At 39.6% G+C, this 23717-nt stretch overlaps 1 protein-coding gene across 4 annotated transcripts in view; it reads right to left on the minus strand.

The window, feature by feature from the left end:
• ralgps1 (Ral GEF with PH domain and SH3 binding motif 1) overlaps positions 1-23717 on the minus strand; it is a 259497-nt gene that overhangs the window by 194936 nt on the left and 40844 nt on the right. For 3 of the 4 annotated variants that reach the window (XM_060931718.1, XM_060931716.1, XM_060931719.1), the window contains exon 2: positions 4405-4535. In XM_060931718.1, coding sequence (XP_060787701.1) covers positions 4405-4458 — 54 coding nt within the window. In that variant the 5' untranslated portion in view covers positions 4459-4535. Of the gene's footprint in view, positions 1-4404; positions 4536-14929; positions 14975-23717 lie in introns of those variants that run through there. The other variant, XM_060931717.1, reaches the window with a different exon arrangement.

The raw sequence follows: 23717 nt of genomic DNA on the forward strand, positions 1-23717 counted from the left end.
TGTTTCATGCAGTTGTTCAAACCCATTAAGTAACACCCATTTTGCTAATATTCAACAGCAACGCTCATTACAAAGAACAAACCACTTTATTACAAATTGCATTAACATTAAAAAAACGAACACAGTATGCCGCGATCTCCAGAGCCACGTTCTTCATTGTTTATCACAGTCATGGAAACTGTTGCTATGCGCCCAGCCCAGTATGGCAGCAGGCAGGCTGGCTGCTGGCTGTTCGTTCGTTCGCGAACTGCTGAGCTCGTTCGCTGTGAACTGAAATGTATTGCTGAGTGAGAGCTCTAAATTGTAAACTAAAGACCTGGCATGTGTCAACGCTCTGATAATAGGGCTCAGATAGCCCTTAAAGAAGTAAAGTGGCGCTGCTCTGCACAGATCAAAATGCAAGTTGGACGCCCTTCTGCTACTGAACAGATCCTGCTGATTCGCCAACCGCCCTGCTGCCAGCGAGCAGAGACTGCTGATTCGCGAACGACCGAGAACAAGAAGCAGCGTGAACTAGTTCTAGTCGTTCACTTCGAAGACTCGTTCGAAAAGAACGGTTCGTTCGTGAACGACACACCACTAGTTAGCACCATTTGATTTACACAACATGCCTACCACTTTAAACGTACACAATGGTTTTTTTTTATTGTGACACAAACAATAAGATGAAAAAAACAGAAATCTGGAGTGTGCATAAGTATCCCCCCCCCAAAAAAAGGTCAATGCTTTATATAGCCACCTTTTGCTACAATTACAGCTGTAAGTCTCTTGGGCTATGTCTCTATTAGCTTAGCACATCTAGCCACTGGGATATTTTTCCCATTCCTCAAGGCAAAACTGCTCCAACTCCTTCAAGTTGGATGGGTTGCATTGGTGTACAGCAATCTTCAAGTTATGTCACAGATTCTCACTTGGATTGAGGTCTGGGCTTTAACTAGACCAGGGCTTTTCAAAGTGTGGGGCGCGCCTCCCCTGGGGGGTGCCAGAGTTCTTCAGGGGGGCGCAACATGAGGAAAAATAAACCAGAATAAGTTACTATTGCGGACATTTAGCGAACTTCAGCTAGCCTTTACCAGAGACAAAATGGATCGATTTTTAGTACCTAAAGCTACAGTGAGTGAGGAGACAGAGTCTGGGCCAAGCAAAAAAAAACAGAGCCTCCAGGATGTTGCGATTTGCAACTTCAACGCAAATTCAACCAATCCCCGCGAATTCAGGGTGGTGTTGCAATTATATCCAATCACCACAACTTTCCCGCAAATTTGACCAATCGTTGGCATCGTCTTGAGGTGACGTCGACAAACTACCTTCCGCCTTACTTCCGTGTATACGTTCAAGAGAAGCAGCATGCGTGCAGTGTTGCCAGATTGGGTGGTTTCACGTGCATTTTGGCGGGTTCTGAACATATTTTGGACTGGAAAACGTCAGCAGTATCTGGCAACACTGCATGTGCGAGTCAGTGTTTATAGAGGCTTAAATTCTGTTACTGAAAGTGTGTTATGTTTACAGTGAAGGACTGTGTGCACTTTACATTATTTTTTTACTTAATACAAGAAATTAATGGATGCCAACATTTTTGCCAAAATGGTATTTTATTTTCCATTGTTTAGGCAGCTTCAGCATCATACTGTGAGATTCTGTTCAAATTGTTTTTTTTTTCTTCTATGAAGCCTGAGCCATTTATTTTATTAGTTTATAATTATTGTTTAATTTAGTCTTCAGGAGAGACTGCCTGCACACAGTACTAGTATTAATAGGTTTTTTTCTTACATGAAAGCTGAGGCATATTATATTTTAAGATAACTTCATGTTGTGCTGTGAGGTTCTATGCACTTGAACTTTTGAACCAACAGGTGCATTTGGATAAGTAAAGCCTATTTTTCTGCATTTTTGTAGTCCTGGTAATCTTTTATATTGGTAAAGATGTTTATAGGACCATTTCTCAGTGTCTTTGTTTTTTTTTAACCAATAGTTTTTCAGTAATAACTTAATATTTAACATATCACTCAATTTTAATCACAAAAAGAGAAAATCGCAACAATTTCTCACAACTTTCACTTCCTCCCGCAATGTAATTGCAACAAAAACCTAAAAAACACCGCAATTTTCATCGCAATTTTTTGGAAAACCCCCGCAACATCAGACATTTTAGCCCACAACAAAGGCCCGCAAAATCCTGGGGGGACTGAAAAAAGAAGGAAGTATGACCACGATTATTTAAAGTTTGGATTTTCATGGACTGGATCTGAAGATGCTCCACTGCCACAGTGTGTTGTCTGCCAAGAGGTGCTAGCTAACGATGCTATAAGATGTTTAAAATGTGTAAAACAAGATGTTTTAAAAAGCACAGATGTTTAAAATGTGAAAAAGAAAAAAATAAAAATGTGTACAACAACCATTTTTTAAAAATACGAATGGAACATTAAGTATAGCAACAACAAAAATCGTAAGGGGGGGCGCTGTTGTTTATTTGCTCTCCAAGGGGGAGCTGACTCTCCCACACTTTGAAAACCCCTGAACTAGACCATTCCAAGACATTTAAATGTTTCCCTTTAAACCACTCCAGTGTAGCTTTAGCAGTATGTTTAGGGTCATTGTCCTGCTAAACCGTGAACCTTTGTACCAGTCTCAAACCTCTGGCTGACTCAAACTCCAGAATTGCCCTGTATTTGGTGCCATCCATCTTTCCTTCAGTCCTGACCAGCTTTCCTGTCCCTGCAGATGAAAAACATCCCCACAGCATGATGCTGCCACCACCATGCTTCATTGCAGGGATAGTGTTCTCAGGGTGTTGGGTTTGCGCCACACATGGCATTTCCCATGATGGCCAAAAAGTTCACTTTTTGTATCATTTGACCAGAGAATCTTCTTCCATGTGTTTAGGGAGTCTGCCACATGCTGTTGGGCAAACTCCAAACATGATTTTTTTAAGCAATGCCTTTTTTCTGGCCACTCTCCCATAAAGCCCCGCTCTGTGGCGTGTACGGCTTCAAGTGGTCCGATGGACAGACACTCCCATCCCCACTGTGGATCTTTGCAGCTCCCTCAGTGTTATTGAGGTCTTTGTTGCATCTCTGATTAATGCCCTCCTTGCCCGGTCTGAGTTTTTTGATGGGCGGCCTTCTCTTTTCAGGTTTGTAGTGGTGCCATACTCTTTCCATTTTGCTATAATGGATTTGATGGTGCTCCCCGGGATATTCAAAGTTTGGGATATTTTTTATGACCCAACCCTGATCTATACTTCTCCACGACTTTGTCTCTGACCTGTTTGGAGTGCTCCTTGGTTTTCATGTTGCTTGCTTAGTAGTGTTGCAGAGTCAGGGTCCTTCCAGAACAGGTTGATTTATACAAACATCATGTGACAGATCATGTGACACTGATTGCACATAGGTGGATCTTAATCTACCAATTATGTGACTTATGAAGTTAACTGGTTGGACCAGCTCTTATTTAGGGGTTTCATTCCTGTTTTTTTTCCATCTTAATTGTTTGTGTCACAATAAAAAAAGCACCTTTAAAGTGGTAGGCATGTTGTGTAAATCAAAATGGTGCTCACCCCCCCAAAATCCATTTTAATTCCAGCTTGTAATGGGATAAAACAGGACAAACACCAAGGGGGATGAATACTTTTGCAAGGCACTGTACAAGTGTGAAGCACAATATGACCATGCCTGCACACAGTTCACAATTTTCTTAATTAAAGGCTAAATAAGCTGGGTCTTCAGCAGTGTTAACTCATGAAGATCTAACCTAGTGTGTGAATTAAAACCACTTTGAAAGTGTTATGAAGAGTGTACAGGCACGTTCCACATTAACATTTAAATTCAGGATACAGTGCAAGTCAACGACAAGGCTTCAAGTCAACCAAAACCCCAAAATAAATGCTGTTTGTCGATCATGGCAAGTGTCTTGATGTGTCCCCCACACTTTTAAATTAAATTAAAAATAAAACTAACAATTTATCCATTTTAAAAGTTATAACATTGCTAAAAATAGAATTACTTGGCTGCAGCCATTTGCACTGAAACCAGATATCTGCTTGTGACGTAACCAGCACACTAATATACCGTTTCCCTTAGTAACACACAGCCATCAAATGAAGGCTTCCAATTACCCCCCAGGCACTGGGGTTCCCCGCTGCTTTTGCTCTGTGTATGTACTGCTTCAGATGGGTTAAATGCAGAGAAAAAAAATTAAAAATCATTGTGTTATGTATGCGTGACAAATAAAAGCTTCTAATTCTAAAAATCTAATCAGAAAATTTTCCATGTGATTTTTTACTGGCAACAAAATACGCGAATCAACAGACTTCACTTTCGTGAAGTCTGAATCTCACTTGGTTTGATAATGCATGCGCAGTACTGACACAAATATGATTGTCAAAAAAAGCAAGTGCATATGTACCTGGGTGGCAGAGGTGATGCTGACACTGACAGGGAGTCCATTCTTCCTGTACATGCTCTCAGCCAAATGAGTAGAGCGAGCTCTCAGCAGACCTCAGCTGGTCACTGACACACACAATGTCTCAGCCATCCCTGAAAACAGAATAGAGCATTTCATTACACTCATTTGGCATCAGTTGACAAGTTGAATGTACTTTATCTGTATTCTTTGACTGGACAAACCTATGCAAAACATTACATCCATATATATCCAACTGTCCTGATGCTTCTAAATATAGCAACTTGAGTGCATTTGTAGTCCTCATTAGTCATTTTTGTAATTCAGTGATGTTGGATTTGTTTCACCTCAAATATACAAACCATTCTAATGTTTGTATTTAGTAAATGATGTGCTCTTCATGAATGAGTTGACCTTTTGACTGTTAGTTGAATGGTGGGCGCCAACCTGCATTTCTGAGATTTTTTTTTGGAATACAACCTGTGATGTTCTCAATCAAAATGCACTGTTCAACATTCATAACTCCAGGGTTAGGCTCATTAAATCACATACAGTCCAACTGTAATCAAAAAGAATCTAGTGAATCTCATCATTGATGTTTGGCACAGCAAAATGGTGAAGAACCAGTTCAAGTTGAGACATGTGTCTGAGGCAGTACGATGTGAAAGGTCATGGGAACAAGACAGTACACCTTCCTTCAAGTCTACTTATCTTACTTATTTTTATTCATCAGGGCCTAGACAGTTACTGTAATGGTCTTCACCAATGTCTATAGCCAATCAAACACCCTCAAGTGATGACCCCCCCCCAAAAAAAAAGTTTCAAAATCTAATCTTTTTTTTTCTAAAAAGTAAACCAACATTTCAGTGACAATTCAGCTACTCACTAGCCTGCCCAATTCATCAACATGTAGAATGTGCCAAGTAAGCAAAGATTTTCTGAAGAATTTATCAGTCTCTCACATTGTTTTGGAGAAATTTTGGCCCACTCTTCCCAACTTTGCTTCAGTTCATTGGTGTTTGAGGGCATTCTTTTATGGATAGCTCTCTTAAGATCCCACTACACCTCAATGGGGTTGAGGTCTGGATTTTGACTTGGCCATCCAAAAACACCATTTTTCTTCTTTAGCCATTCAGATTTCAATTTGCTGGTATGCTTGGGATCATCGTCCTGCTACATGGCCCAATTTGCTGCTGGATAGATGGCCTCACATTTCTCTCAAGAATATTGTGGTACAAAGTGGGATTCATCATTATTTCAATGACCGCAAGTGTCCCAGACCAAATCATTGCCCCTCTGCCACCATACTTAATAGCTGGTATGAGGTGTTTGTGGTGATGCACAGTGTTTGATTTTCACCAAACACTATGCTGTGCATGATAACCAAACTGAAACCACAGACCTACTTTTTCAGTCTGATTGTGCAGTCATGAACAAACATTTTATGCGCTTACAGAGGCCTGTAGATCAAATTATATAACTCGGGGTTTTCTTTACATCTTTGAGCATTAAACACTCTGTCCTTGGACTGAATTTGCTGGGACACTCACTCCTGGCAAGTTTGGCAACGGTCTTGAATTGTTGTGATCTGTAAACAATCCTTCTCACTGTTGAATGATGAAATTAAAGTTGTTTGGAAATGTCCTTTCAAACCTTCACAAATTGATGAGCAACAACAACTGTTTCTCTGAGGTCATGGCTGATGTCCTTTCTACTTCGTATTAGGTAGACGAGTGTTTTGGAGTGCTCCAGAACACTAAACTGCCAGAAGTTCTGCTTTTATACAGATAGTCACACTTCTTGATTAACTAAATTTTGTGCATTTCATTAGTACATTTACTCAGGTTTGTTGACAATGGGATTTTACATCCCAGGGCTCCCTCATGTCTGTGTTACCTTCTGGCTCTCCCTTTTAGTTATGCTGTCATAGTTAGTCTTGCCGGAGTCTCTGCTTGCACTCGGCGCAGAATATATACCGTTCTTAACCATTAGGTGACAGTGGGCATACATAACCTGTTTTCATTCTGTCTTGCTCTTTCTCTCTCTCTCTCTGTTGAGTTACAGGCCAATCCTGAGATACCAGTGATGCTGGCCTCTCCTGATCTTCGGACCTGCCTGATCCATTGTGATGCCCTACTTCTGACTGGAGCCTCATCACATTGCTCCTGTGGAGGATGGCCCCATATGGACAGTCGAAAGATACACTTACTGTAGAAGATGGCTCTGGACACTTACAGCTTTGCTACAATGCTTTATGACTAAAATTGACAGGATGACTTTAGGACTGCATTTGTCATGAACAGTTTCCCACTCAAGTCTCCATCAATGAACAGTTGATAACTTCAACAAAATAGACTTCATGCTAAAACTACAATGAATTTGCTTGTTACTTTGTGACTATATAGGATATGGTTATAGACACAAGTTATTTATAATCATGCTATCTGTTGTTACCCAAATGAGAATGGGTTCCCTTTTGAGTCTGGTTCCGCTTAAGGTTTCTTCCTCATGTTATCCGAGGGAGTTTTTCCCTTGCCACTGGCTTGCTCAACAAATAAATGTATTAGGGATAAAATTAGTTCATATGTTTAAAGTCTTGATTTTTCTGGAAAACTGCTTTGGTGCAATGTCCATTGTTAAAAATGCTATGCATATAAACTGACTTACCATTTAAGAAATTTGGCAGATGCTCTTATCCAGAGAAACTTACATTTACCTCATTTTACACAACTGAGCAGTTACTCTGGGGAGCAATGGGATTTGAACTCATAATCTTCTGATCAGTAATCCAATGCTTTAACCACAGAGGTAACACTGCCCTGGGAGTAACACTGTTAATTACCCTCTTGATGATTGCATAAGTAGGAAGGGTGTAGTTAAAAGAGTGCAGTAGAACGGGAGATTATATACAATCTCAATCTCTCTCTCTGTCACACACACACACACACACACACACACACACACACACACGTGTATGCAATAATAATTATATATTTGCATTCTAACTAGACCAAAATATCAATGTAGTGATACCAGTCATAACAACCGGGAGTTCGGGGGCTACCTTAGGCCCCAAAAGCTCACAGGTTCTACATGCTTGGAAATGCTTTCTAGTGCATTTCCTGGCACTTGCAGGTGTCCCTGAAAATCACTTTTTTTTTTTTTTGGTAATGAGTTTTTTTTGCCAAAATTTATTGTAATTGTTTTTGATTGAAGACTTATTATAATTAATATTCAACTACACTGGGGACATTTAACATAAAACAACCAGTTGATGTTCACCAAATGTCAGCTTTATTTTCAGCTTCAGCCATTCAATTACAATACATGACTATCCAGATCTAACTAGAAGACCGGCACGTATTACGTGCATGGCACATTAGCGCTTCTTAACATGGATGGCACTTTACCGTGAACATGGCATAAAGGAGGTAAACCGGATGAGCATGATCAGTGACCGTGACTATCTCCAACATGGAACTACTCGGGCAGCTATACACTTGGCGCTTACGTGGACAGGGAGTGGAGTATGTCCGAACGTAGAACATTCACACAGAGGCGCGCCGTCACCACCGCATGGGGAGAACAAGAGAAAATTAAACAAAAAGACCACGTTTTCACCACAATATTGTACATACTCCATACTTTGCACATGGATTGGTGACACCCCAGAGGGGCCCCCAAAACACCATTTTTGATTTTCCAAAACATGGGATTAGTGCTAATCCAACACACTATTAATTTCTCATAGGCTACATGCTCATGCTAACACACTGCGCGTAGCCTCGGCCAAGAATCCCCCCCGACTCGCTTGACAGTTTCAGTTGTACAGGACCTCGAAGGGCACCATTCAGAGGGAATCATGTTCACAGGCAATAACTACTAGTATGCAATTTTAATTTATATATTAGATAGATGAGAGTGAAAGAGATAAGGGATATTACACGGATGTGTGAGCATATGAAGTTTATCTTCAAGCGGTGAACATACTGATGAGTGAGCAAAATGAACGAGTGAAAACATTTTCAACATCAGAACATACATACATTACAGTGGCCAGAATACAGAGCAAGAAATTATCCTTAAATTGAAAGAAAATGCAGACACAGGAAGTCAAATAATATTAACATGGCAATGCTTGCTGTGATTGCCTTTGGCTTAATTATGCATGCCATGCTGTTTTTACATAAAGTACTCTTGTAACATGCACTGAAATTATAATTAAAAAAACCCCACAAGGACAGAACAATTATATAATGCATTTCACTGAACAATTTCAGCAGCGGACAGGCAAGCACCAAGAACTTAACACTGATGATTGTATAGCATAATTTACAGCATATGGGATTTCTAAAAATGGACATTTCTGTGACTGTGCATCAAGTGTGTAATGCTCAACATATCCAGCAGATGGAGAGATTCTCCACCAATGAAAACTCCTTTCTCTCCTCTCATGAATCCTGTGGCCTACATTCATCAAATCCATCTACTCACTGCCCTGCCCGAGTTTGTTTTCCTGCACTAAGACTGATTCAGCACATCAAGGGCTGGATAATACGCCAGTGATTTTGATTAGGTGCACTGGGGACTGGGAAACCATACATCTTCATATTTCTATTATCTGATCCAGTGTGCAAATTCTTTCCTCACCATCCTCATATCCCTTTCAGTGTAAAATGAGAACGACAATTTGGTTTGCAACTGAACAGAGGAAAAACAACACACCACAAGGACAAACCCTGGCATAGCAAAATGTGTATTTAGAAGTGAAATGCAGCATGACCACAAAAGTCTTTGCACTACAACCAGAGCATTTTTTAAAGGATTTTCCACTAGGAGACCAACTGGTCTGGGCAATACAATCACAGGCCCCAGAGTCCATGCGGCTGCACCGCTGCGGCATATTCTGTGATGCAAAATGGTTCACCAATCACCATACAGACAAACACACTACAGTGACTACACAGCTATCAAGAGCAATTACCAAGCACAAATGTTATGTCAAAGACACTCAAAGTTACACAGTAATGACATCGGATTCTGACATCAGCCATCTCAGTAACCAAATTTTAGTTTTGTTTTTCTTAACCAACATGATCTTGTGTATATATCTTATAACATAGATCTTCATTTTCCTTATTAAATGTATACTTACATGGTACTTGGTTAAATTAATTGCAACTGATTGAACCAAATGATAAGACATAACTTGGTTTAAAATTTGGTATCCCAGTGAAGCTGGTTTGGCATTGACTAGAAGACCAAATCTGGCCACTGGGAGGTCTCCCAGTAACTATGTTAAAAAATGCTCTGGCTACAGCTCCAGGAACCTAGAGTCCTCAGAATGTGTGTGCATTAGTTTCAAATTCTGATTGGTCAAGAGTAGTTGTTAAATACAGAACAGCTCAGATGTTTATATTGATATGTTCACTCATATGATTTTTAACTTGTATGGTAGATGCTCCAGATATGGATTTAACAAAAATGTGTGTAATAGTGTTTTCTCCAAGGAGACTTGAGCATTTTCTAGAATCAATCAGTCTCCAATGTCAACACTAAGTGTGGGAGGTAAAACTAAGATTTCCCAACACGGGAAATGCTCAGGATGGATGGAATTGCAGTTTCTCTGCAACATAATATGCTGCAGTTTTTGTCTTATTAATTTCAAGACAGAAAAAATTATGCTGTTTATATCTGCCACAAGTCGTCATCATCATCATGCAGCTTCAGCTGAGATTTTCCATACAATGCATGTTGTGGTGGGCCATGACAGTGGGCAGGTCTTCCACCTTTATACCGGTGTCCCTTGTGATGGTGTCAGAAAACATTAGCTTTCTTCCTTTGGAAGGCTCCCATAAAAGGTCGTCAGAGATTATTATTTCGCCGTTTGCCCAAAACACTTGGCCTGGGACCTGGGCTCTGCATTAAGCAAGATGTACCGAGAGGGGTGGAAGATCTCCATATATTTGGGCTAGGGTGTAGTGTTGCTTCCATGAGATATTTTGTACTCTCCTGAGGGAGATTGGTGAAGCATCCGTCAACCCTTTTAATCTCCTTTTCTTTGAGTGTCCAAGTCTTTGAGCCGGAAAACAGCATTGGAAGTATAACCACTTTGAAGAGGTTAGCTTGATGTTATTTGATAGATTGCTTCTCCAGATTTTGTCTAGTTTGTTGCAAGCATCACATGCCTGCCTCTTACACGTTCTGCAATGCTATACAGAGCTCATGATGCAAGAGCCGAAGTACTTCAAGGGTACCCACAATGAAAAATAAACACAGGCTAGAAATATTACACATTTTGCCTATCCTGTCCTGTCACACTGTGCCACATAAAACACGTTTTAAAATAATTCTGTAGACCTGCTCACTCAAGTTCCACTTCAGGGTGCAGCCATATTGCGGGTGGTGTTGAAGGTCAGCATGATGTAAAATCATTGATTAGGTTTCCTGTATCTTGATTGGCTTGCTGCTCCTCACACCACAATGTAGCTGGATGTACAAAACATTGTTGAAAAATGGCAGAGTGCAAAGCCTGTGGTTGCAAAAATAGTAGAAGGTGATAAGGGAAAGCATTTGTTCTGTGTTCCATTGCCAACAACCAAGCAATGTAAACGACTTGTTAAACAGTGACTACACAACTTGGGAACAGGTCACACGCTCCTTTGATAGAAATTCTGTTGGCGAGGACCATTTTGAGCCCGACTGCTTTGAAAGGAATCCACAGGCTGGACGCTTGGACTATGCAGATCATGTTAGACTCAAATCTCATGCTGTGCCAACAATATTCCAACAACGTCCATGGTAAAGGAATTCAGGCCATGCAAGCCGATTAGTGAGAATAGTATAGACATTCAAATCTCATTTTTATTTCCCTCATCAAAAAATTCCCACGCAGGGATTGGCCCAGGATGGCTCACGTGACATAAAATAGTTCCACCATTGATTAAGCAATGTATCTTATGACATCAAAAATTAAAAAAAAAAAATGGATATGATGTGAGTCAGTCATGGTATATCCTGGATATACCATGAACTAACGTCACAATTTCAAGCTATACGGCCAACTCAAGTCACAGCTGTGGCTCCGTGAGCATTTCTGTGTGTGTAGATCTACGCATCATGATCATGCCTTGCGAAGAAGGTGATAGCATAGTACATTGCACATGTGCAGGATGAAGGTCGCTCCCTCCAGCGAGTTTATGCTGAGATTCAATCTTAACACTTTTAGTTTGGAATTTTTTGATGAGGGATATAAATCGTATATTCCATGCACTGGATGCAGCCCTCAGAACATAGTACTATGCCAGTCACCTCAGGGAATCCATAATTTCAACCGGAGCCTCTCAGTGCATGGTATATTTGATTAATATTATATGGACAAGTGTTTTATTGGGAAATATGCCGCTTGTATTTTTCATACGTGCTACATCTGGGACATGGAAAATCAAAACTGTGAAATAAATCTCTATACATCATTCGTGAGGAAATCAATGAATTGTTTTGATAAATTTGGGTCCTTTTTGTTTGTGATTGTGTCTATATAATGAAGTTTATCTTCTCGTGTTGAAAAGCTCTCATTTTTTCATATGATATACATTGTGGATCTGAGTAACACATTTTCAGATATTTCACTCCGATGAGGTCACTCGCAGTGTTTTCCCATTGACTAGATGAGCCTTGTCAAAATGGCAAAGCGGTTCAAAATTAAAATTCTTTTGATTACCTTGCCTTTTTTTTGTGGATGTGTCCATATAATATAAAGAACATTACACGGTGACACGAACATCAAACTTCATATCTTTGCACAACTGGGTAATATCCTCTCTCATTATATTAATATATATATATATATATATATATATATATATATATATATATATATATATATATATATATACACACACACACACATTATTTATATATATATATATATATATATATATATATATATATATATATATATATATATACACACACACACATATATACATACACACACACGTATATATATATATATATATATATATATATATATATATATATATAGAGAGAGAGAGAGAGAGAGAGAGATACACACGTGTGTATATATATATATTATACATACACAGATATACACACGTGCATCTCAAAAAATTAGAATACCATGAAAAAGGTTCCTTTTTTTCATAATTTAATTCAAAAAGGTAAACTTTCATAAATTCTATATTCATTACATGTAAAGTGAAATATTTAAAGGCTTTTTTGTTTTAATTTTGATGATTATGGCTTATAGCTCATGAAAATCAGAAATCCAGTATCTCAAATTATTAGAATATTCCCTAAGATCAATCAAAAAAAGGATTTACAATACAGAAATGTCCAACTTCTGAAAATTATATTCATTTATACACTCAATACTTGGTTGGGGCTCCTTTACCATGAATTACTGTATCAATGCAGTGTGGCATGGAGGTGATCAGTCTGTGGCACTGCTGAGGTGTTATTGAAGCCCAGGTTGCTTTGATAGTGGCCTTCAGCGTATCTGTATTTTTGGGTCGGGTGTTTCTCATCTTCCTCTTGACAATACCCCATAGAGCAGGGGTGTCCAAACTGATCCATGAAGGGCCATGTGGCTGCAGGTTTTCATTCCAGCCATGCAGCAGCACACCTGACTTGGCTCATTCAAATCAACTGAACTGTCTTCACACAGTCAAATACTTGCAGCCACACCCACCCTTGATTAAAGGGTGGGTGTGTCAGTTGATTGAATAAGCCAAATCAGGTGTGCTGCTGCATGGCCGGAATGAAAACCTGCAGCCACACGGCCCTTCATGGATCAGTTTGGACACCCCTGCCATAGAGAATCTATGGGGTTCAGGTCAGGTAAGTTGGCTGGCCAGTCAAACACAGTAATATCATGGTCAACAAACCATTTGGTAGTAGTTGTGGCACTGTGGGTAGGTACTAAGTCCTGCTGGAAAAGGAAATCAGCATCTCCAAAAAGCTCGTCAGCAGATGGAAGCATGAAGTGCTCTAAAATCTCCTGGTAGATGGCTGTGTTGACTTTGGACTTGATAAAATACAGTGGACCAACACCAGCAGATGACATGGCACCCCAAATCATCACAGACTATGGAAACTTCACACCGGGCTTCAAACACCTTGGATTCTGTGCCTCTCCACTCTTCCTCCAGACTCTAGAACCGTGATTTCCAAATTAAATGCAAAATGTACTTTCATCTGAAAAGAGGACTTTGGACCACTGAGCAACAGTCCATTTCTTTCTCTCCTTAGCCCAGATAAAACACTTCTGACATTTTCTCTGGCTCAGGAGTAGCTTGATATTAGGAATGCGAAAGTTGTATCCCCTTTCTTGAAGATGTCTGTTTGTGATGGGTCTTGATACACTGACACCAGCCCCAGTCCACTCCTTGTGAAGCTCTCCCAAGTTCTCGAATCAACTTTTCTTGACAATCCTCTCAAGACTGTGGCCATCCCTGTTGCTTGTGCACCTTTTCCAGCCACCCTTTTCAGCAATGACCTTTTGTGGCTTACCCTCCTTGTGGAGGGCATCAGTGATCATCTTCTGGACAGTCAAGTCAGCAGTCTTCCCCATGATTGTGGTTATGTGTACTGAACTAGACCGAGAGATACACTGTGTTCATACTGTTTTACTCAAACTCGAAATGAAATATTCTAATATTTTGAGATGTTTTTTTTATGTTTTTGTACTGTATGCCATACTGATTAAAATTAAAATAGAAAAATGCTTGAAGCATTTTAGTTTGTGTGTAATGAGTCTATAATGTATAACTTTCACTTTCTTAAATAACTGATGGAAAATATTGAACTTTTTCACAATATTCTAATTTTTTGAGATGCACTAGTGTGTGTGTGTGTGTGTGTGTGTGTGTGTGTGTGTGTGTGTATATATATATATATATCTCATCTCATTATCTCTAGCCGCTTTATCCTGTTCTACAGGGTCGCAGGCAAGCTGGAGCCTATCCCAGCTGACTACGGGCGATATATATATACACACACACACACACACACACACACACGTGTGTGTATATATTACATGATTGATTAATTAGGCACTGCCTAAAAGCAGAGCTCCCGATGAATGTGTTAGTAAATAACCCCACACTAGTTTTTAAAAAGCTAATTAAAAATAAGCACTGGATAAAACCCCATCTCTCTTATGTAAATAAAGATACAAATGTTGTTGCCTGGTGGTCAAGTGTTTGAGAGATATCTTGCACTTACGATTGGGTTCTCTACAGTCACAAAAGCCATCAAAATTCAGGTTGATGCATTACCATATTCTCTCAAGTATGGAGCTTTGCTCTGCTCAGCTATAAATTCACACTCCGCTTCAAGCTGTCACTAGCCTATATTTAGACCGTATAAACCATTGTGGCACATTGCATGTCTGTACCTGTGTTCACACACGATACATAAATAGTTTTTTAGCTAGTTTGGGGACACATGTATACATAAAACACATGCACACACTGAGTTTCTATATAGAATATGAGCTGCTTACCAATTTGCGGAGTTCTCTATCTGGTGCTGGCCTTCTCACATGACTGGCTGCCATAGTCTGTATGTAAGCCATTTCCAATACAGGCTTGTGCACAACATACATTTCCATAACAGGTTTATCCATGAAACAATTAAAAGACTGTGCTTGTACCGGTATTAAAATCGCATAAAAGTTTGTGGTCTTTATGACAAACACATTCAGTGTCAGTTTTCCGCTTGGCACACTTTGGCACATTGGCACCAGATAGCATCCGAAGTCTTTGACCTGCCTTTCTGAATTTGTACTTGCAAAAAGAACCACCTATTTCATCATTACAATCATCTGATGATTTGCGACTGAAATCATTTACCAGATGTGGAGAGTCCTTTTTTCTGGGGTTCATACAGAGATCCATTTTCTCTGCTGTCCATGCTGACTTGAAAATAATAAGAAGAAACCTTTATTCGTCACATGCACACTTCAAGCACAATGACATTCATCCTCTGCATTTAACCCACCTGAAGCAGTGAACACATGCACACATACAGAGCAGTGGGCAGCCACACCAGAGCGCCCGGGGAGCAGTCAGGGGTCAAGTACCTTGCTCAAGGGCACCTCAGCCCAAGGCCGCCCCACGTCAACCTAACTGCATGTCATAATTTTTTCATCCGATTAAATCCAGGCTAACAAGCATGTTTACATCAGCTACACTTAACTTCTGGTACCTGGCTAGCAAGGACTTGTCACATCCTGGGCACCATATTGGTTGTCCATGTGCAAAAGGCTTGATGTGCTTTTGGACTTTTAAGCACTTAAAGCTACAACCCCGATTCCAAAAAAGTTGGGACAAAGTACAAATTGTCAATAAAAACGGAATGCAATAATTTACAAATCTCAAAAACTAATATTGTATTCACAATAGAACATAGACAACATATCAAATGTCGAAAGTGAGACATTTTGAAATTTCATGCCAAATATTGGCTCATTTGAAATTTCATGACAGCAACACATCTCAAAAAAGTTGGGACAGGGGCAATAAGAGGCTGGAAAAGTTAAAGGTACAAAAAAGGAACAGCTGGAGGACCAAATTGCAACTCATTAGGTCAATTGGCAATAGGTCATTAACATGACTGGGTATAAAAAGAGCATCTTGGAGTGGCAGCGGCTCTCAGAAGTAAAGATGGGAAGAGGATCACCAATCCCCCTAATTCTGCGCCGACAAATAGTGGAGCAATATCAGAAAGGAGTTCGACAGTGTAAAATTGCAAAGAGTTTGAACAGATCATCATCTACAGTGCATATCATCATCAAAAGATTCAGAGAATCTGGAAGAATCTCTGTGCATAAGGGTCAAGGCCAGAAAACCATACTGGGTGCCCGTGATCTTCGGGCCCTTAGACGGCACTGCATCACATACAGGCATGCTTCTGTATTGGAAAAATCACAAAATGGGCTCAGGAATATTTCCAGAGAACATTATCTGTGAACACAATTCACCGTGCCATCCGCCACTGCCAGCTAAAACTCTGTAGTTCAAAGAAGAAGCCGTATCTAAACATGATCCAGAAGCACAGACGTCTTCTCTGGGCCAAGGCTCATTTAAAATGGACTGTGGCAAAGTGGAAAACTGTTCTGTGGTCAGACAAATCAAAATTTGAAGTTCTTTATGGAAATCAGGGACGCCGTGTCATTCGGACTAAAGAGGAGAAGGACGACCCAAGTTGTTATTAGCGCTCAGTTCAGAAGCCTGCATCTCTGATGGTATGGGGTTGCATTAGTGCGTGTGGCATGGGCAGCTTACACATCTGGAAAGACACCATCAATGCTGGAAGGTATATCCAAGTTCTAGAGCAACATATGCTCCCATCCAGACGACGTCTCTTTCAGGGAAGACCTTGCATTTTCCAACATGACAATGCCAAACCACATACTGCATCAATTACAGCATCATGGCTGCGTAGAAGAAGGGTCCGGGTACTGAACTGGCCAGCCTGCAGTCCAGATCTTTCACCCATAGAAAACATTTGGCGCATCATAAAACGGAAGATACAACGAAAAAGACCTAAGACAGTTGAGCAACTAGAATCCTACATTAGACAAGAATGGGTTAACATTCTTACCCCTAAACTTCAGCAACTTGTCTCCTCAGTCCCCAGATGTTTACAAACTGTTGTAAAGAGAACAGGGGATGTCTCACAGTGGTAAACATGGCCTTGTCCCAACTTTGAGATGTGTTATCATGAAATTAAAAAAAAAAAAAAGAAAAAGAAAAAAAATAAAAATCACCTAATTTCTCTCTTTAAATGATACATTTTCTCAGTTTAAACATTTGATATGTCATTCATGTTCTATTCTGAATAAAATATGGAATTTTGAAACTTCCACATCATTGCATTCCATTTTTATTTACAATTTGTACTTTGTCCCAACTTTTTTGGAATTGGGGTTGTACTTATAATGGCTAATCAGGTGGTTGCACTTGTGTGCATTATTATAATTTGGGCTTGTACTGTTATCAACCATGTTTAAATGCTGGACAGGTATCCTTTAAAAGCATCAACGCGTCTTAAGACGTTGCCTGAGAAAGCACTTGCTGATGCATCTGGAGCGGAGGAAATTAACTTAGTCTTGGTTTCATTACAGTGCAGGCCAACACATGGTGCTGCCTCCTCTAATGCACGAAGAACAACATCTGCATTTTATACTGTATCAGTTGTGATAGCCAGATTGTCTGCATAGTCCAGGTCAATCAAGTGAACAGGGTGACGCCTACTTTTCTGGGGGTGGATAAGGAGATCTTTCTTGTGATGTTTATCAAGGGGGATACACAAGACATAGTCAAGGACTATAATGAACAGGAAAGGTACCAGAGTACCACCCTGGAGAATACCAGACATGATGGTTTCACCATCAGGGCTGATGATGTTTGCGCAAGTCTGTGTAAAGCACCTTGATAGCACTGATGATTGACGCTGGGATTCTGTATAACTCCAGGATCTCGAACATGACTTTCCTGTCCACTGAAATGAACGCCTTCTTAAAGGAACAGTCCACCGTATTTCCATAATGAAATATGCTCTTATCTGAATTGAGACGAGCTGCTCCGTACCTATCCGAGCTTTGCGCGACCTCCCAGTCAGTCAGACGCGCTGTCACTCCTGTTAGCAATGTAGCTAGGCTCAGTATGGCCAACAGTATTTTTTGGGGCTGTAGTTAGATGCGACCAAACTCTTCCGCGTTTTTCCTGTTTACATAGGTTTATATGACCAGTGATATGAAACAAGTTCAGTTACACAAATTGAAACGTAGCGATTTTCTATGCTATGGAAAGTCCGCACTATAATGACAGGCCTTCTGCATATAATAACACCTTCTGCGCGCTTCGGCAGCGCATTGATACGGAGCTCAGATATCAATGCGCTGCCGAAGCGCTCAGAAGGTGTTAGTACTCCTGTCATTATAGTGCGGACTTTCCATAGCATAGAAAATCGCTACGTTTCAATTTGTGTAACTGAACTTGTTTCATATCACTGGTCATATAAACCTATGTAAACAGGAAAAACGCGGAAGAGTTTGGTCGCATCTAACTACAGCCCCAAAAAATACCGTTGGCCATACTGAGCCTAGCTACATTGCTAACAGGAGTGACAGCGCGTCTGACTGACTGGGAGGTCGCGCAAAGCTCGGATAGGTATGGAGCAGCTCGTCTCAATTCAGATAAGAGCATATTTCATTATGGAAATACGGTGGACTGTTCCTTTAAAGTTTACAAAGACCAAAAGACTGTAAACTTCTGTTACTTCAGATAACTCATCTCTGACTCATTCAACATCATGCTACCTGAATGGAACATATCTGATAGACCACTCAAAGCCAGCCAATATTATTTAAAATATTTAATATTCAAGATTCCTCGCCATTTCTAGGTCCCTATTTAAATGTAAGCAAATTTGTGATCTTGACCATGTTAACTGCTTTGTACAAAAGGTCAGATTTTCCTCATACCTAATCTCTTCTATTGAAGCGTAGTCAGATAACACTAGGATAGACTTGATCTAAATTCAATCATGAGGTTTTAATTGCACACCGACAAAGTAAAAAGGAGACATACCAAATACTATGAATCTTTGAAATTCATTTCAATATTTCAAAAGAATTGACTTCACTCAAGTTGTTGTCAATAACACAAGTTGTAATGAAAATCACTATTAAATTAGAAGCGAATGTAAAATAGGCACCTTTTCACTAGTGATCCGAGTCTTTTGGACCCCACTGTATGTTCATTAATTGATTTTTTGGAAATCAATCAGTACAAAATAATTGTATATTACATTAACAGTTAATATGTTCTATGAATGCAAGTAATATATTTTAAGCAAATTATTAGTTTAAAATGAGTTCCCATTACTATATATTTGCTGAAGTAACAGATGAACAGCAGCATTGTTTCTAAATGCAACACTTAAAATCTCCCAACAATTATTGGACTAGGAATGCACAGCTTTCTCATCAAAACATTATGGTGGCTAATACACACTGCTAATCCCAAACAAATACTGTATAAAACGATCATTCAGGCAGACATAAGCAAGCAAGCAGAGTTTAACTGAACTTGAAGAATGAACTCTGAAATTTCTCAACCAAGGACAATGGACCACTGAACAAGGGGGAAAACATATGAAACTGAAAGGCACGAGGGCTCAGCGTGCCCATGTGAGCACTTTCACAGAGGAATAGTAGGACAGAGAACTTTGTACTGGCCTCCATACCTGACGGCTCTCTGGAACAGAGCCAAGACTATAATGAAACAGATGATAAAAAGATCTGAAGAGGCCCAGACGCCACGTACACACATTTCAAGGAAGGGGAAGAAAGTGGTAGAAAACCTTTAGCAACAGCAGGAATGTGCATGAAGCTTCAATTGCATTTCTGGCAGTTTATTTAACCGGACCCAGATACACTATGCTAACAGCTTACAGCATCAAACAACTTGCTCATTGTGCATCTTAATCATAGAATTCCAGCACATCAGTCTGGAGAACTCGCTGGAAAAAAACTAAAATCCCAACATACTATATGGCTGGATTAGTAGCAGTATAGAAAATTCTTGTGCTGTCCACTGGCGCCTCCCTGCTGTGGACAGAAACTATGGAACTACTGTATTCAGTGTTGTACACTAGTGTACATGATCACAACAGCAATGTTTTAATCATAAGCGCAGATGATTTACAGCTGTGTGGGCAGCAAAACCTTACAATTAAGCCATAAATCAAGATGAAAGCTGACTGACTATGGAGTTCAACTTTGTGTTCAATTCATCTCCATGACCAAGACTACATCAAATCATGACTCTTACAGTCTTATCCAACGACAAACATATTAGCATTCGCAATATTTAGGCCATTTCTGTGCAGAATGCAATTCGTATCGTATGTTTGCTTAGATTAACTTGCATTATAATTTGACAGCCTTTATTTTCTCCCACCTGCTCACTCAGACCCTCTGGATTAAGCTCATTCAATCCTACAGTTTATTTTATTTTTGTTTATACCTGCCTGCAATGTTTGCTATTGAATTTAATTGACATTTTGTGAAATATTTCCAATCGATGTGTCAACCAACTAGTCACTTACAATATCTAAATCAAATAAAATTACCCTGACCAGGATAAAGCAGTTTATGAAGATTACAATACCTTGCCCCACTTACTCTGTCGTGGGCGAGGTAATAAGTGAATGCATCATGCAGTACAATATGAGCAGCCCACCACTTTCAATTGTTTTTCCCCTTTATGTTGATACTGTATGTATGTAGACTCCATGAGTTCTTGTGTGTTCTTTAAGGTTTGTACAAGAAATAAATAAATAAAATAAATAAAAGTTAGTCAGAAATTCACATATACTAATGGAAATTAACATCATGGCAATATTGGGGTTTCAATGATTTGTTACCTCGCCCACGACAGAGTAAGAGGGGCGAAGTATTGTAATCAGTGCAGTTTGTCTGTGTGTCTGTCTGTTAACAGTCTAGCATCTAGACGGTTGCACCAATTGGCTTCAAATTTTCAGGGTAGGTGGGCAATGGTCTGTAGATTACCTGACTAAATTTTGGGGGTAATTGGGTCAAGGTGAAAGTCAAGGTCACCGGAAAGACCGGGCGAGGTTTGTTTTGCCTGGCAACACAAAAACTGTTCTTTTCCTGTGGCAGAATGATTGTACAACATCTTTAGTAGAAACAACAAGAACTTGGTGCACAAGTTTTAATTATATGCATTCGGAGCTTCTGAAATCATAGTGTCAAAACTATAAATACAGGGTCATAAATATACATAAACCTACTTGGATTATTAATTCAGTGGTGCTAAACGTTCCAAAATGTCTTTACTTGCCAAGGCCTCTTAACTTCCTGTTAGTGATCATAACGTACTACAGATGGCAACTTCTCTGTGCCAACATCAAAAGGGTTTGACAAGTTACTGGGAGGTGTAACCACTTTTCTAAGGTCTGGAAGAAGACCCAAACTCTAATCCTCTGGTGAGAGGAAATTGGCTCAGGTGGTCAGGAACAACCCAGGAACCACTAAGGCACAGTCCTGCCATGAACTGGAAGCTGCTGGAACACCAGTGTCACTGTCTAAAATCAAGAGAGTTTTACATCGCCATGGACTGAGTAGTTACTGTCCAAGGAAGAGAAGGAAAAGAAAAGGAAGGGGGGGGGGGGGGACCCTTGCTCCAAAATCAACACCTTCAAGCTTGGCTAAAGCTTGCAGCTGACCACATGGACAAAGAAAAAGCCTTCTAGAGGAAAGTTTTATAGTCAGATAAGACAAAGATTGAGTTGTTTAGCCACAATAATGAAAGGTATGTTTGGAGGAGTAAATGCGAGCCATTCAAATCCAAGAACACTGTAGCAAATTGTTAAGCATGGTTAAACAAAGTGAATGGAATAATGAAGGAAGAGGACTACCTCAGAATAACCTCAAACCATCAGCTAGATGGTTGAAACTTGGACACACTTGGATGTTTCCAAGAGGACAAATGATCCCAAACACATCAAAGCTGGTTATGAAATGGTTAACATTTGGCTTTTGGAACGGCCCTTCCCAAATTGCTGACATCAACCCTATTGAAACTATGTGGACTGTCCTTAAAAGTTGGGCCCATCCCAGGAAACCAACAAATATAATTGAACCAACAATTCTGCCATGAAGAGTGGTCAAATATCCAACCAGAATTATGCCAGAAGCTTGCTGGTGGTTTTCCATTCCCTTGGTAAAGATTTAACCCCCTACCTCCTGTAGGTCCATATTGAAGGGCCACTAGCTGAGCCCAGTCAAGGGCACTCCAATACTAGGGGTAGGGCCCTGGGAAGGAGGGAAGCCCAAGTGTCCAATGCAATATGTAAAATGTTAGACGCCTTTTAGTAGCAAACAAACAGATGATGCAAAAATCATTTCGAAAAATAGCACCAAAAGCCTTCTGCTTGTTAAGTGAAATAGACTATATAATGGACATTTCCCTGGGTTTACATAAGGGTTTCTTGGACAACGTTTGAGATTTTGCAACGGTACCATCAAAAGTAGTCAAATATATGAAATGCTAGCATGGCAATTTCATAGTCGAATGAAATGGGTTAATTTAACCTGTGAAATGTCGGCTTGTCAAGATTACTGATAAGCAAATCACGAATGTAGGTTACTGATTTAATTTAAAAAAGAAAATATTTAAACGATATGGAGATGCAGATAAAGACAAACACAATCCAAGTTTTTATGGTTATTATTTAAAAGTCATATTCCTCAGTTGTATTTTGGTTGGAACAAGGAATTATCATTAGATTAGACATTTATTAAAACATGGTTAACAATTATAATATTTATTTCTTCATTTCAGTGTTACTCCAGTTCTGTCCAAATGCTTTTCCTCGATCTCCTGGCAATTTAATTTTACCAGGAGAAAATGTTGAGAATCTGAGCAGAATATCCACACAATTTGCATTGATCTGTGCGAATAAGATTTCAAATGCATCAATTGTGGTGCAAAATACTTGGTACTTTGTTAATTTTGAGTTCAAACAAAACAAAAGCATGCCTATTTCAAAATCTCCGTAAGTGACATTTGCCCTGATGAACTCAATGTTCTATAAATAAGTGCTATGGTGAACTGTGTGTTTAGGTTCCCTTCAGATCTGTGTCCCTTTTCATCATACAAACTCCGCCTGAAAACCAACCGCTGAGAAATCCATGGTTTCTGTAGCAACGCAAAGAGCTCCATGCATTCATATGAATTCTTTTTCCATGCTGGAGGCAATGTATTCTGCAGCATTAAACTTATGCTTAACACGAGCATATTACATGATTAAAACATGCAAAAGCAGCAATTAACCAGTGCTTCTTGCTCAAACACGAAACACTGTGCTTGAATCTTTCAAGTCAGTCTTTAGCTTTAACAGTTTTACAGTCTTTCAAATCAGTCTTTAGCTTTAACAGTTTTACAGTCTTTCAAATCAGTCTTTAGCTTTAACAGTTTTACAGTGCGAAACTGTGATGGCCTGAATACATTGAAAAATATATTTAAAAATAAAACAGAAAGCAGTAAAACATTTTATTGTTAATTTGTATTGAATGTTTTAAGCATTTTAGTCTCGAAAGATCTGCCATGCTTATTCCTTGTCTTAACTCATCTGCTATGCCAATTTTATGCAACATTCACATGACTCTTTTCTGTGGTATGAAACCATAGGTCACTGTTGACGAATACTAAAGAAATACTGGTTACTTAAACATTCTAAAAAGTTATAGAAATGGA

Source organism: Neoarius graeffei, chromosome 10 (genome assembly GCF_027579695.1).
Source record: "Neoarius graeffei isolate fNeoGra1 chromosome 10, fNeoGra1.pri, whole genome shotgun sequence".
In the NCBI taxonomy this organism is placed as follows: Eukaryota; Metazoa; Chordata; class Actinopteri; order Siluriformes; family Ariidae; genus Neoarius; species Neoarius graeffei.